Source organism: Ovis aries, chromosome 18 (genome assembly GCF_016772045.2).
Source record: "Ovis aries strain OAR_USU_Benz2616 breed Rambouillet chromosome 18, ARS-UI_Ramb_v3.0, whole genome shotgun sequence".
In the NCBI taxonomy this organism is placed as follows: domain Eukaryota; kingdom Metazoa; phylum Chordata; class Mammalia; order Artiodactyla; family Bovidae; genus Ovis; species Ovis aries.
Genome location: NC_056071.1, coordinates 55,570,833 through 55,585,994, shown reverse-complemented (window position 1 = coordinate 55,585,994; position 15,162 = coordinate 55,570,833). Strand labels below are relative to the sequence as shown.

At 50.4% G+C, this 15,162-nt stretch overlaps 1 protein-coding gene across 2 annotated transcripts in view; it reads left to right on the top strand.

Annotated features, from left to right (window-relative positions):
- The first annotated feature begins 12,566 nt into the window (after positions 1-12,566).
- The window catches only part of ITPK1 (inositol-tetrakisphosphate 1-kinase), a 155,018-nt gene continuing 152,422 nt past the window's right edge, over positions 12,567-15,162 (top strand). For both annotated transcript variants that reach the window (XM_027957339.2, XM_027957337.2), the window contains exon 1: positions 12,567-12,778. Coding sequence is in view for 1 of the 2 variants with exons in the window: in XM_027957337.2 (XP_027813138.1) it covers positions 12,684-12,778 (95 nt within the window). In the remaining variant the exon portion in view is untranslated. The remainder of the gene's footprint in view (positions 12,779-15,162) is intronic.

Genomic DNA, 15,162 nt, shown 5'->3' with positions numbered 1-15,162 from the left:
CAATGCAGAGGATGTAGGTTTGATCCCTTGTCAGGGAACTAAGGTCCCGTGTGCCGTGGGGCAGCTAAGCCCATGAGCCCCAGAACCACAACTCGAGAACCCATGCACCACAAAAGATCCTGCATGATGAAACGAAGATCCTACGTGCAGCAACTAAGATCGATGCAGCCAAGCACATACATCAATTAATACTTAAAAAATAAAAGTATACTCTCCGTGTCATCGCATAGTATCACCCACGTTAGGTGCCACTCATTTATCTTTTGGTCTCACTCTCTCTCCATGTTCCTCTCTCCCTCATCAAGAATTCTGATCCATTGGTCTGGGGTGGGGAACAGACAGAGGTATTTGTTTTTTAAAGCTCCTCAGTGATTCTAAGTGCAGTCAGGGACCCACTGGTCTGCCTTTTATTACAGTTTCTAATGTCTTGCTCCTCTCAGTGGCCTGGGGGCCAGCATCAGGGGCTAGACCTGCAGGGTCTCAGGCACCACCCTGGGCCCCCTGAACCAGAACACACACTTGAACAAGATTCCAGGGGATCGTCGGCTCAGTTACTAATAAGTTAAGAAGCACACAGCTCTTGTGTCGTGCGTGTATGCCTCCCTTTAAGTAACGGATGTATACTTGGAAGTGGTGTCTAAGGCTCGATGCTGTAGACGGATTTGTGTTCTAGATCCGAGGTGGGGCTGGGAAAACGTCAACTGCTGAGGCACATGGGTTTTGTGCTTGTTTATTTTTTTCCTTTTTAAATCTTGGTTTCTCGTAAAGCGAGGTCCCTTTGTCGTCCTCTGTCTGGCAGAGTGCAGGGGGCGGGACTGTGCCAGGAAAAGCAATTTAGGACCCAAGAGGCCACCAGGGGCCTCTTTCCCCATGACCCCAGAGGGTGGACGTCACCGGGGCTCATGGGGCTGTCAGGGGTGGGCTGTGGGTGGCATTTCTTAATATAGTTAGTCAATAGCTGTGTTTTCTAAGTGCCACAGAGGACTAAAAGAATGTCACTTAAATGTCTGGCGTGGAGGTTACTGATGACTTTGAGAGGGACATTTCCCAGGCCTTAGAAGGAGAACAGATGTCACAGAAGGGGCCGTCATGGAGACAGATCCCTGTGCTCAGGCCTGGTCACTGCTTTTTCACCACTTTGGCTCTGGGCATGAGTATAATGGTGTGAGCAGAGAGCTGGCATCACCCAAGGAGACTTTGACCTTGCAGTCCTTGGAACTTGGCCTTTCTCCTGTCAAAGGAAGAGCTGAACGCTGCTGGCTTTCTTCTCTTTCCTCGGTTTATTGGCCTGTACAAAGGGCACGTTGCTGCAGCCAGCCGTGTTGCAAAACTCGATAGTATAGCCTTGTTTTTCTGGGCATTTCCTTCCTTCTTTCCACCTGAGGTCTTGAGAAGAGGCTTCCTGTCCTAGACCTCCCTGCCTCTTCCCAGGGAAACAGGGAATGGGGGGAGAGCACAGCAGGAGGCGGCAGGTCGCACGCTGCCCTTACCCTGTGACCTTCGGCTAAGCATTTTGCCCATCCGAGTCCTCATTCAATATGAAAATGGGAAGAACACATCCCTTTTTGTAGGTGGCTATAGAAGTCTGTAAAGCAATGTATTGAAGAGTTTCTTTGGGGACTTCCCTGGTGGCTAAGAATCTGCCTTGCAGTGCAGGGGATGAGGGTTTGACCCCTGGTTAGGGAACTAAGATCCTACATGCCACGGAGCAACTACTGAGCTGGCAAGCCACAGCTTGCCGGGCTCTGCAATGAAAGATCCCACATGCCGCAAGGAACTAAGACTTGTTGCAGCCAAATAAATATATAATTTTTTTGAAACTTCTTTGAAAACCAGGTTCATGGTTTCAGTAGCTGTGCGTAGTCCAAATGATCATCTCTTGGATTGAATCATCTCTCTCCAACAAGACCTGCGATGTCAGCTTAAATCTCTTCCATGCCACTTTTCTTTTTCTGGGAATGACAGCTGACTTTAGAGTCTGATCAGTTCTGCAGTCTTCAAGGAAATCAGCTCAGGCAAGATTACTTACTGGTGTTAAAACTATTAGGAAGTCTATCAGCAAGGGAATGGACAGCACAACTGTGGCATATTCATCTGCTGAAACAAGACAATCATGGGGAAAAACCCTGATGCCCATAACAATGTGCGTGCATCTCACAGACAATGCTGAGTGAAAGAGCTCATACTATAAGGTGCTGATTATACGAAATACATCAAGATTGCCAGGAGAAATATCAATAACCTCGGACATGAGATATGCAGATGACACCACCCTTAGGGCAGAAAGTGAAGAAGAACTAAAGAGCCTCTTGATGAAAGTGAAAGAGGAGAGTGAAAAAGTTGGCTTAAAGCTCAACATTCAGAAAACTAAGATCATGGCATCTGGTCCCATCGCTTCATGGCAAATAGATGGGGAAACAGTGGAAACAGTGGCTGACTTTATTTTTCTGGACTCCAAAATCACTGCAGATGGTGATTGCAGCCATGAAATTAAAAGACACTTACTCCTTGGAAGGAAAGTTATGATCAACCTAGATGGCATATTAAAAAGCAGAGATATTACTTTGCAACAAAGGTCCATCTAGTCAATGCTATGGTTTTTCCAGTGGTCATGTATGGATGCAAGAGTTGGATAAAGAAAGCTGAGTGCAGAAGAATTGATGCTTTTGAGCTGTGATGTTGGTGAAGACTCTTGAGTGTCCCTTGGACAGCAAGGAGATCCAACCAGTCCATTCTAAAGGAGATCAGTCCTGGGTGTTCATTGGAAGGACTGATGTTGAAGCTGAAACTCCAATCCTTTGGCCACCTCATGCGAAGAGCTGAGTCATTGGAAAAGACCCTGATGCTGGGAAAGATTGAGGGCAGGAGGAGAAGGGGACGACAGAGGATGAGATGGTTGGATGGCATCACCGACTCAGTGGACATGGGTTTGGGTGGACTCTGGGAGTTGGTGAGGGACATGGAGGCCTGGCGTGCTGTGGTTCATGGGGTCGCAAAGAGTCGGACATGGCCGAGTGACTGAACTGATACGAAGTACAGAAGGGGCAAAACTTACCTGTATGAAGAAAGTCAGAAGGGTTTTCCTTTGCTTGGGGGCTATTATCTGAGAGGGGCGTGAATGGGAGCCTGCTGGGGAACTAGGAACATCCTCAGTCTTCCTTTGAGTTGTGATTATGTGAGTGGAAACATACATCAATGTCTTGGCACAGCAGGAACTTCATGCATTTTCTGATAAACATAACACTCTCTATTATGTAATTTAGTTGAAAGCTTTTAACAAGTCTTATCAAGACTTTAGATCTAACTTCTGGTTTCTGAGAAATGTAAGGACGGATGGACGAGCTAAATGGTACCTCGAGGAAGCAACTGGACAATTCCAGAAGGCTGGCCCTTCTGCAGGACAATCAGTGCAGTATCTTTCTCGAGGGTAGTTAGTTGAGGTCAGAAGAGCTCAAGAAACATCACGACCAATGGCCTTGGTCTGGATCCTGGTTTGGACAAACCAGTTGTAAAGGAAACTTTCAGAGGCGCATGCTGTGTGCTGGGTTTAGTTGTTCAGTCGTGTCTGACTCTTTGCCATCTCATGGATTGTAGCCCGTCAGTTTCCTCTGTCCGTGGGGATTCTCCAGGCAAGAATATTGGAGTGGGTTGCCATGACCTCCTCCAGGGGGTCTTCCCAACCCAGGGATTGAACCCAGGTCTCCTGGATTGCAAGTGGATTCTTTACCGTCTGAGCCACCTAGGAAGCCTGCTTTAGAGTATACAATTAATTAAAATATCAATATCTGTTGAAATTTTTTCTAAAAGAAAAATCTGTTAATTTTTTGATAGAGATTACAGTTTACCTTCTATGGAAATTGTAACAATTCAGCTCATACGCATAGAGGCACATCAGAGGCTCAGTCATGTCCAACTCTTTGTGACCTCATGAACATGCCAGGCCTCCCTGTCCATCACCAGCTCCCGGAGTCCACCCAAACCCATGTCCACTGAGTCAGCGATGCCATCCAACCATCTCATCCTCTGTCGTCCCCTTCTCCTCCTGCCCTCAATCTTTCCCAGCATCAGGGTCTTTTCCAATGACTCAGCTCTTCGCATCAAGTGGCCAAAGGATTGGAGTTTCAGCTTCAACATCAGTCCTTCCAATGAACACCCAGGACTGATCTCCTTTAGAATGGACTGGTTGGATCTCCTTGCAGTCCAAGGGACACTCAAGAGTCTTCTCCAACACCACAGTTCAAAAACATCAATTCTTTGGTGCTCAGCTTTCTTTATAGTCCAACTCTCACATCCATACATGACTACTGGAAAAACCATAGCCTTATGGCACCCCACTCCAGTACTCTTGCCTGGAAAATCCCATGGACGGAGGAGCCTGGTAGGCTGTAGTCCATGGGGTCGCTAAGAGTCAAACACGACTGAGCGACGTCACTTTCACTTTTCACTTTCATGCATTGGAGAAGGAAATGGCAACCCACTCCAGTCTTCTTGCCTGGAGAATCCCAGGGACGGGGAGCCTGGTGGGCTGCCGTCTATGGGGTTGCACAGAGTCGGACACGACTGAAGCGACTTAGTAGTGACTAGATGGACCTTTGTTGGCAAAGTAATGTCTCTGCTTCTTAATATGCTGTCTAGATGGATCAAGTTTTTTGATGTCCTTAAGGAATTTTTTTTCCTGGTTTTGTTTTTCATGTTTTAAAGTATGATAATGCTAATTTGGTTCTATTGGAAAATGTTATTTTCAAAAGATTTTTGTTTTGTTCAGTCACTTAGTCATGTGACTCTTTACCACCCCCATGGGACTGTAGCACACCAGGCTTCCCTGTCCTTCCCTATATCCTGGAGTTTGCTCCAACTCATGTTCATTGAGTCGTTGATGCCATCCAAGCATCTTATCCTATGTACTCCCCTGCCCTCAATCTTTCCCAGGATCAGAACTTTTCCAATGAGCAGGATGTTTACATCAGGTGGCCAAAGTATTGGGGCTTCAGCTTCAGTCCTTCCAATGAATATTCAGGGTTGATTTCCTTTAGGATGGACTGGTTTGATTTCGTTGCTGTCCAGGGGACTCTTAAGAATCTTCTCCAGCACCATAGTTCGAAAGATGTTTACTGGCAAAAAATTAGGATTCATTTTCAGGTTGGTTAAGGCAAGTCAACCCATAGGACTGCCTTGGAAATTTCCCTTTCTGTAAATAAACATTTCAACAAGGAAATGGACATTTACTGGACTTCTGTTTATGCCAGCACTTTATGCATTTTCTCATTTCATAATAGCCATGTGTTTTTCCTTTTTATAATTAGGTTTAGTGGAAAAGTAATATAAATTTTTAAAAAAGCAACATAAATTTGATGAAAAATATTTTAATCACTTAACAAATAGGCAATGAAACATGATTCCCCTCCCTGCAGGAAACTCTTCTTCCCAGTTCCTCTTCCAAAAGGCAGCAACTATTATTGGTTTCTTGTGTATCTTTTCAGAATTCACACAAGTATTTCTATGAATTGTGGTTCCTATATCAGTGGTGTATTATACCTGGGTGCTTTGACTCAATACATCTGAGACTCTTACATATTTGCTTTTATGAAGGCCACCGATGGTCTCCCTGTGGTCAGATCCAAGGCCACCTGTCAGCCCTCCCTTACCCCACGACTTCCAGGGCTGGTACTCTCCTGGGTTTCCTCCTACCTCCTCAGCTCTTTTGCTGGCTCCTTCACGCCTCCCTGACCTCCGAATGTCATACTACTGGCTGCATCCTTGAACTTTTCCCTGCCTACACTCACACCCTGGATGATCTCATCCGGGCTTGGTATCACCCCTATACTGACAACTCCCGATTTTATATCTCTAGCCCAAGTCATGCCCTGAACCCCAGGTTTCTTATCAGATTGCCTGCTTGAATCACCATCAGATGTTTGACCAATGACTCAAATGGAAACTGTCCAAAATGGAACTCCTGACTTAAGCCCCTACCTCGTCACCTCCTGCCATCTTCCCCATTTCAACTCCATTTTTTTTCCAGTTATTCAGACCCCAAACCTCAGACATCCATGAGCTCTTTCTTGCTCTCAAATCTCATATCCCACCCAAGAGAAAATCCCATTGACTCTTCCTTCAAGCAATATCTGACCAATTCTCACCATCTTCGCTGCTACCTGGGTCTGAGCCACCATCAGTCATTACCTAGATTATTGCAATAGCACCCTAACTGGTCCTTCTGTCCTGTAGCCTTGCTCCCCTGCCCAGTCTCTCCTCCATACAGCAGCAGAATAGTCCTGGTTAAGCAAATGAGGTCCTGTATTCCTCTGAGGAATGCTGTCTCTCTTACAGTGAAAGGTGACGTCTTTGCAGTGGTCCGGGAGCCCTATGTGATCTCTTGGTGGACTTGCCACCTGTTCCTCCTGGCTGCTGCTTCTGCTCCAGCCTGCCTCGCCTCCTGACTGCCCCTTGTCAACACCTTGTCTTAGACTATTTGCCGTTCCTCTGCTTGCGAGCTCTTACCTCAGATATTTGCATGGATTTACTTGCTCACCTTTGTCACCTTTTTGCTAAATGTGACCTTCCAGTGGGATTTACTGACTAGTGGCTTAAGATGGTGATCTGCCATTTCCCATCTTTCTTGTATGCTTTATTATTAATTTTTTGTAGCATGCATCACTTACTAACATAGTAGGTCATTTATAAGAATATAAGCTCCACAAGGACAGGCGGGAGTCAGGGGGAGGCATCCATCTGCCTCCCACTTTTGCCCTGTTTTCATCATTGCAGTATCCCTAATGCCTAGCATAGTTCCCCACACATAGTAGATGCTTGATGAATATTTACTGATTGAATGATGGGACAGATATCATTCTATTTGATTGCTTAAATGGCCCCAGGAGTCCACTATATGGATGATGTAATGACAGCACAGTGGTGGCTAATACTCACAAGGCATGTCTGATAAGGTCCTTTATGAATTCAGACTCATTTATACTTCTCACCAACCTTGTGAGCTAGGTTTGATAATCACTTCCACTTAATAGATGATGAAACTGAGGTTTAGACAGTTTTATCGTCTATTCCCCCAGTCCCACATGATGGGATAATACGTGATGATGCCCTTCTGGCTGTCTTGAATAGCACATTTAATTTCTGTGCCAGACTGTTGCAGAATGGGTTTACTTAACCAGTTTCCTACAAATGGACACCATCTTTTGGTTCTCAGAGAGGCAAGCAAAGCTCAGAGAGGTTAAGAAGCTTGCACAAGGTCATACAGCTAGAATTTAAGTCCATCAGTTGAATCCTGGGTTGGAACTCTCAATCACTACACTGTCTCACCTCCCAAAGTCACCTTCTCCCTGAGGAAAAGGATTGGGGTTAGGAGGGCAGTCCTACAGCATATTCAATAGCAAAGATATCACTTTGAAGACAAAAGTCTGTATAGCCAAAGTTATGTTTTTTCTAGGAGTCATGAAGGCTGGGCGCTAAAGAGTTGATGCTTTCGAACTGTGGTGCTGGAGAAGACTCTTGAGAGTCCCTTGGACAGCAAGGAGCTCCAACCAGTTAATTCTAAAGGAAATCGACCCTGAATATTCATTGGAAGGACTGAAGCTGAAACTCCAATACTTTGGCCACCTGATGTGAAGAGCTGACTCATTGGAGGAGACCCTGATGCTGGGAAAGATTGAGGGCGAGAGGAGAAGGGAGCAACAGAGGATAAGATGGTTGGATGGCATCACTAGTTGGAGCAAACTCAGGGAGATAGTGAAGGACAGGGGAGCCTGGCGTGCTGCCATCCATGCGGTCTCAAAGAGTCGGACATAATGGAACAACTGAACAGCAACAAGGGCGTTGGCCAGCTTCTGCCTCTTGGCAGTCTTCTCCCCAAGGCAGTCTCCTGCAGTTCCTCTCCCAGCTCTGAAATCCTCTCCCTGATGGCCCTAGGCCATGAACACACATTTAATCTCTCTTATTGGCTCGTCTGCCTCCCAAAGGGAACGTAGATGATTCTAGGCCTCCATTCTGGAGTGGGAGGGACACTTCAGAGAGGTCAGGGACCATCTGGAGGGCCTTACCTGATGTTCATTTAGTCACTTTTATTGAGCACATCTGCGTAGGGCACTGCTGGAGGCACTTTGGCTTCCTTTAGAATCCAGAAAGCACCAGCCAGTATTATCTACTGCTGGGTTACGGGAACAATGGTGAGCAGAGAAAAACACAGTCCCTGCCCTCAAGGGGCTCACATTAGTCAAGCACTCCACTCAAAGGGCTGAGAAGGTGATGGCACCCCACTCCAGTACTCTTGCCTGGAAAATCCCATGGACGGGGGAGCCTGGTAGGCTGCAATCCATGGGGTCACTCGGAGTTGTACACAACTGAGCAACTTCACTTTCACTTTTCACTTTCATGCATTGGAGAAGGAAATGGCAACCTACTCCACTGTTTTGCCTGGAGAATCCCAGGGACGGCGGAGCCTGGTGGGCAGCCGTCTACGGGGTCGCACAGAGTCGGACATGACTGAAGCGACTTAGCAGCAGCAGCAGCAGCCACTCAAAGGGGCAGCTGGATGGCTGAGATGCTAGGAAGGGACACCTGGGCTGAAAGCTGCTGGGTGAGTTAATAAGCAAAGAGAGGGAAGAACACTGCAGGAAAAACGACTGCATGACTAAAGGCTCCAGGGACTGCAGGGACCACAAGAGGCCAGGGTGGGAGGGGAAGGGTGAGAGGAAGGTGGTGGGAGATGAGGGTGGGAGGTCTTGACCATCTCAAGGAGTTTTGATTTTATCCCAAGCACAGTGGGAAGTCAGCTGGATGGGGTAGGGGGAGGGCAGTTAGGAGCCTGATTGGACTGATCAAATCTGCCTTGCAGTCTGAAGTCTCTCCTGGCTGAAGTGCAGCAAACAGACTGGCCGAACTGAGGGGACAGATACGTGGGCAAGGGTTTGGGGGAAGGGTTGACGGGCTCCATGGCACTGAAAGAAAGGAGCAAGGAGTGAATCTGAGGAATATTTGGTCTGAGGTCTTGCCCCTCCCTTGGGTCAGCCATACTCAAAGTCTGGTTGATTGAGCAGGGGTGGGGACAGCAGAAAGGCCCACTGCCTTGGTCAAGGCGGGACAGCTCTGAAGGATGGTTCCAACCCTAGAGCTCCCTGAGGGATGACCAAGATCTTAAAACAGAGGTATAAATGCATAATTTCCCATTCTTGTGGAGAGGAGGTTTGAGGCCAGGATCTGCCCAGGGTTCCAGAGACGTCTTACCAACGCATGGGAGGATCTTGATTTTCCCTGGGCAGGGGGCCTGGCCCTCCAAACACATTCCTCTCCTCTCACATCCCTCTCATCTCAAGAATGGTGGTGGGTCATGGGCGTGAGGGAACTCTTGACCTTGGAATGCTGGTTCAGGCTTTTCCACTTATCTGCTTTGTGACCTTGGCCAAATCCCTTTCCTTCTCTGGGTCCACTGCTTCATTGATAAGACAGGAAGTTGGAGTAATCAGTGACTCAGACTTTGAGGGTTTGTTGAAAGCTATGGTCATGATGCATGTGATTTCTGGCAGCTTCAGGGGTTCCTGAAGTGCTGGGGTGGGGCAAGGAGGGGACTTAATTGGACCTCAAGTTAAGAATCCTTACATATACACACTACTATATATAAAACAATCAAAAAGGACCTACTGTATAACACAGAGAATTCTCCTCAATATTCTGTAATAACCTATCTGGGGAAAGAATCTAAAAAAAAAAAGGTATATTGATAGTATAACCGAATCACTTTGCTGTACACCTGAAACTAACACAAACCTGTAAATCAATTATACTCTAATATAAAATAAAAATTAAATTAAAAAAAGAATCCTTGCTCATATGAAGCAGCCGAAGAGCCACAGATCAAAGGGTCAAGGTGTGGTACAGACCCACATACACAAACATTGCTCAGTCACAAGGAAGAATCCTACCATTTATGACAACACAGGTGAAGAGTTGACTCTGGCTTAGAGGGTAAAGCATCTTCCTGCAATGCAGGAGACCCGGGTTAGACCCCTGGGTCGGGAAGATCCCCTGGCGAAGGAAATGGCAACCCACTCCAGTATTCTTGCCTGGAAAATCCCATGGACGGAGGAGCCTGGTAGGCTACAGTCCATGGGGCTGCAAAGGGTTGGACACGACTGAGCGACTTCACTTTAACTTTAAGGGTTATTATGTAAGTGAAATAAGTCAGAGAAAGGCAAATACCATGTGATTTTACTTATATGCTGAATCTAAAACACAAATGAACAAAACTAGAAACAGACTCAGAGATAGAACAAACTGTGGTTGTGGGGTGGGGGTGAGGGGCAGGAATGGGCAAAATAGGTGAGGGAGATTAAGAGGGACAAACTTCTAGCTATAAAATAAATAAGTAACAGGGCTGTAATGAACAGCACAGGGAATATAGTAATAATACAGCTGATAATATTGTAATCACTTTGTGCGGTGACAGATGGTAACTAGAGTTATTGTGGTGATCATTCCATAAGGCATTGAGTCATTATGTTGTACACCTGAAGCTAATATAATACCGCAAGTCAATTATACTTCAATTAAAAAAAAACAAGCGTTCTTGATGAGACAGTAACAAGCTCCATTTCTGATGACCTGCTGGAAGGACCAGTCTAATACCCTGTCCTGATCCTCCCCACAATCTTTTAAGGCAAGCATTACATTTTCAACCCGGAGATCAGAGGCAAAACTTAAGTGACTTGTCCAAGCTGGGAGGAACTGAACTAGGACCCCCCCCCCAAGCCAGGTCTTTCCGAAGCCAGAGACTGTTCTTCCCAATATAGTGAGCAGCATTGTCCCTTCTGTCCCCACTCTGCGCAGACCCTCTCATAACACCACACGCTCTAGGCCTCAGAGCCGCTGCTCTTCTGAGGTGCTTTCAGGAGGCAGGGCTTACCTCCTAAGGTAACAGGGAGGACCTGAGGCCCAGAGAGGCTAAGTGGCCTGCAAGGTCACCCAGCCAGGGTGTAAGGGGAGGGGAGATGGGTGAAGGGTGGAGCTAGCTGAGAGTGGAGACAGAAGACCTCTGTGCTTCCTCCTGGAATCTGGTGTGGACAAGCTTCACCTAGTTGCAGCTGGGAAGGCCTGCAGGAAGAGGGATGGGGAAGCTGTAATTAGGGGAAGAAGGCAGGCCCTTAGGCTCCAGTCTGGTCACCCCTAACAACTTGGTTCTTCCAGTTCTCCCTGCCTCTATTCAAGCCACCCCCAATTCTCAGGCCTGTCAACCTCATCCTTATTTTCCAAGGTCAGCTTAAATGTCTTCCCTGAAAATTGGAGACCCTTTCCACTCCACCCCACCGTATTCATTTTTCCTGCGGTGGCCTCCACTTTGCCCAAACTCTTTGAAGGTAGGATGCTCCCCTAGGGCCCTACAGGGGAACCAAGGGTGCTAGCCACCCTGATGCTTGAGCTGCTAGTTTCTCCCCTCCTTGCTTCTCCATTGGAGGGAACCCAGAGTGTGTCTAGTGGTTAACCTCCTTAAGCCTGAGAAGGCCCCTGGGTGTTTATGTCCCCAACCCCAGGGGCCCCCATCCTGGGCCTGGGTCTGTCTCCTCCGGGGAAGACAGATGATCTCATCGAGTGTCTGCATCTGCCGCGCCAACCCCCGCCAGCCCCCCGCTTTTCTCGCGCCCTCTGCTGCAGTTGGGGCTGAATACTGCTCAGGGTACTGAGATGCTTTTGATGAATGAAATTCAAGTGGCTCGATCACTCCGAAAGGACAGGCAGAGAGTGCCCACACCGCGACTCCTCTCGTCCCTTTAAAAAGTAAAAGCACTTGGCAAGGATCGCCCTAAATCCAGCCCTGCTTCCCTCCATCCCCCAATCTTCACCGCTGAGCCTTTCACACAAACACGCACCAAAGAACCAGACCCGGGGGGAAAGGCGCGGCGCCTTTAAGAGGCGGCGGGCAGTGCTGCCCCCTGGCGGCCGACGCGCTCGCGCTTCCTCCGCCCCGGCGGGGTCCAGCGGGCCGGCTGGCCGGGTCAGCGCGGCGGTGGCGACGGCGGCGTGCCGCGCGCCGGGGCGAGGACCGGGACAAGGAGGAAGTGGCGGCGGCGGCGGCGGGTGAGGACGGCGGGGGGCGCGGGCGGCCGCGTGCGCCCTGCCGGGGTCCGAGCGCGTCGGGAAGCGCACGCGCTCGGCTCGGATCGGCCGAACGCGCCGCCGGGGGCTCGGACGGGAGGGCCCCCCGCGATCGTGAGCCAGAGGGAGGGTCGGGAGGAGGGACTTGGGGGCGGCGCGCAGCCCGAGCGCGGGGGCCGATCGTCGGTGGCCGCCGCTGGAGGGCGTGCGGCTCGGCTCCGAGCGCCGGGAGGGCGGCGCCGGCGAGGGAGGGCCTGCCTCCTCTCCTCCCCGGCCCGGCCCGGCGCTCGCGAACTTGCGCGCCCGGGGCCCCGCAGGCGGCGGGGGCGTGGGCGGCGGCGGCGCGGGCGGCCCCCGGCACGGTGGCAGCCAGTGGAATGCCGCGCTGAGCGCCGCTCCCTCCGCCCGGGCGCCCGCCCCGCCCCGGCCCGCCCCTCCCGGCAGGACTGCGCGCTCGGAGCTCCGTTCCGCGTCCCCGCCGCCGGGAGGAGGTGCCCGCACGCTCGCGGCGCGCGCCGGGCCGCCAGACTCGGCCTGTGGGCGATTTCCTCCGGACCCGAGCTCCCCGCCCGAAGAGGAAGATGCAGACCTTTCTGAAAGGGAAGAGAGTTGGCTACTGGCTGAGCGAGAAGAAAATAAAGAAGCTGAATTTCCAGGCCTTCGCCGAGCTGTGCAGGTAAGGAGGGACGGGGCTCCGGCCCCCCTACCCCCCGGGGACCCCCGGCCTGAGCCCCAGGTTCAGCCTCGGGGGGCGGGGGGCTGTTTCCGGAGGTTAGAGCGAAACGGGAAGAAACGGTGCGTGGGGACCCTGAGTCCGAGTAGCCAGGTGGCTGTGGTGGCCGCTGGCTGTGTTCGAGGGAAGCGGTGGGCAGTACGAGCGGTGTGGCATGGACCAGGGCTCTCAGGTGCACAGGGACCCCGGGTGGGGAGACCCCTGGCTCCCCCGGGCGTGATGGGAGCGCTGCTGAAGGTGGCAGAGGGACCAGGGAAATGGGGGGAATCCGCGCTGTCTGCCTGTGGCTGTAGGTTACTTTTGGACTGGAGTGGCCCTCTTCCTTCGTCCCCCTTCTCTTCGTGGAGGAGGGCACCCATGTTTGTGTGTTTGCGGACCACCTACTAGGTGCCCCGCCGGCGCAGCTCTCTTTGCAAGAGTCTGTCATTGCATGTCACTGGATTAAGCCTCTTTGAAGCGAGTAGCAATACTTGGCGTGTAGGTGATTTGCTGTCTCATTAGAGCCTCGCACCAGCCTTGAGAATTGGTTGGGTTGGTGATTCTGGGCCACGTGTCTGAGAGGGGGGAATCCATCCGCAGAGACGTCGGGTACCTGACCCGGGGTCCCACAGCCAGGGAGTGGCTGGTGCAGAATGTAAACGCTTGTGTAGAATGGCCTTCTTCCCTCGAGGTCCCCACCCCCCACCCCATGCAGTTCCTTAGTGGTGGAGACTCCAGGTGTTTTAATAAGATGGGATCACATTCTTAGTCCATTTCAGATGCATCCAGTCTTGGGTCGGCTTTGCCTCACCTTGTTCTCCTATGGTGGCTTTGCCTCTGAGAAGCCCGTAGTTAAATCCGGTTCTCAGTGAAAGCCTAAGAGAATCTGGCTTCCCAAGCCTTTTGCAAACCCCAGGTGGAAAACCTTTTGTTATGCCGTGTCTCCACTTGGCAGATTTGATTCTCAAAAATGGGCCCCCCTTGCATTTTTGTCCCTTTTGGGTCACCAAACATAATGATGAATTGAACAATTGAGTTTCCTTATCTCCTGGCATACGGAGTGAGTGGCTGGTCTGAGCTGGCCTGTGCAGGCTGGCACAGCACCTCTGTGCCCCTCTCATGCCTGTCCCCAGGGCCTGCTGCTCTTTGGCCTGTTCCAGCCCTGCAGGCGCTCTGCTCCCCGCAGCCAGAGGGGCACACCTTGTCTAAAACAGCTCCTGGTTGCGCATCCCTCGGTCTGGGTATGGAGTTGGCTGCCTTCTCTCCTGCTGGCTTCCCTGGGAGAAAGCACGCTTTTCATTTTCAGGAGGGCATGCCAAATGACCGGGGAATTCACAAGGAAACGGGGAGGAACTTGCAGCCAGAGCCTTGGAAGTGTGAGGACTTTGCAGCATTAGAAAGGGGCGCTTGAACACACACATGTGGACGATGTGCCCTAGACACTGAAGACATGTGCAGAAACCCCTTTGATGTGTTCTTGAAACCTGGTTTGGTGGTAGGTGCCCGAGCTCCCCCTGCAGTCATCTGAGACTTGGGAAATCCCCACTGATACCTTGCACCCTTTTTCCTGAGGTCTTTCTCTATTTGTGTCGTCCTGTGCCTGCAGCTGAAGCACGAGGCTTGTCATCTGGTTGGTATGTTTTGCTTGGTAATTAGGAGACTCTCGCAACACAGTTCCAACCGAGACTGAGACTCGTGGCTGGGTCCTCAGGCTGGACTTGCAGACTGCCTTTCCCTCCCCAGAGACCCTCCTGCCCTTAAACACTGGGGGGTTCAGGGCAAGCTGTGATGTCAGCCGTTCTGGGGAAGCTCCAGCATGGAGTGTTCATTTCTCTGAAAGAGTGATTGCGTTCAAAGTCTAGTTGCCTTCTTCTGGCCAAAATATTGACTTCAAAGAGAGGAAGGGAAATATCTGGGTCATTCGAGAACCTCAGGAAACCCACTTTGTGTTTTCATCAGGGGAGCTTTAGCTATTTTGTCGCTTAAGCTTAGGAAGGAATAGAAAACACCGAAAAGAATTTTTCTGTTTCTTCTCTCCTTTATTATGGATACTTTCAGGGTGGCGCCCCCTGGTGGCCACGTTTCTGTACTGGGTGCAAAGTACTCCCACCTAGAGTGGCCAGAGTCCTTTGCCCGCTGGTGGGTGTGATGTGAATGCTGGTGCAGTTTCAGTGGCCCAGAGGGGCTGTGGATGGACATTGTCACATGGGGTTCCCATTTGGATGGGTGATGAATCAACCTCGAGTTCCATAGTGAAAAAGTCCAGAGATGTTTGAAAATGGCTTGAGGCCCTGCTGCGAATGTTTGGGGCAGTATCAGCGCTGGAGAGGATGACTTGAACGCAGCGG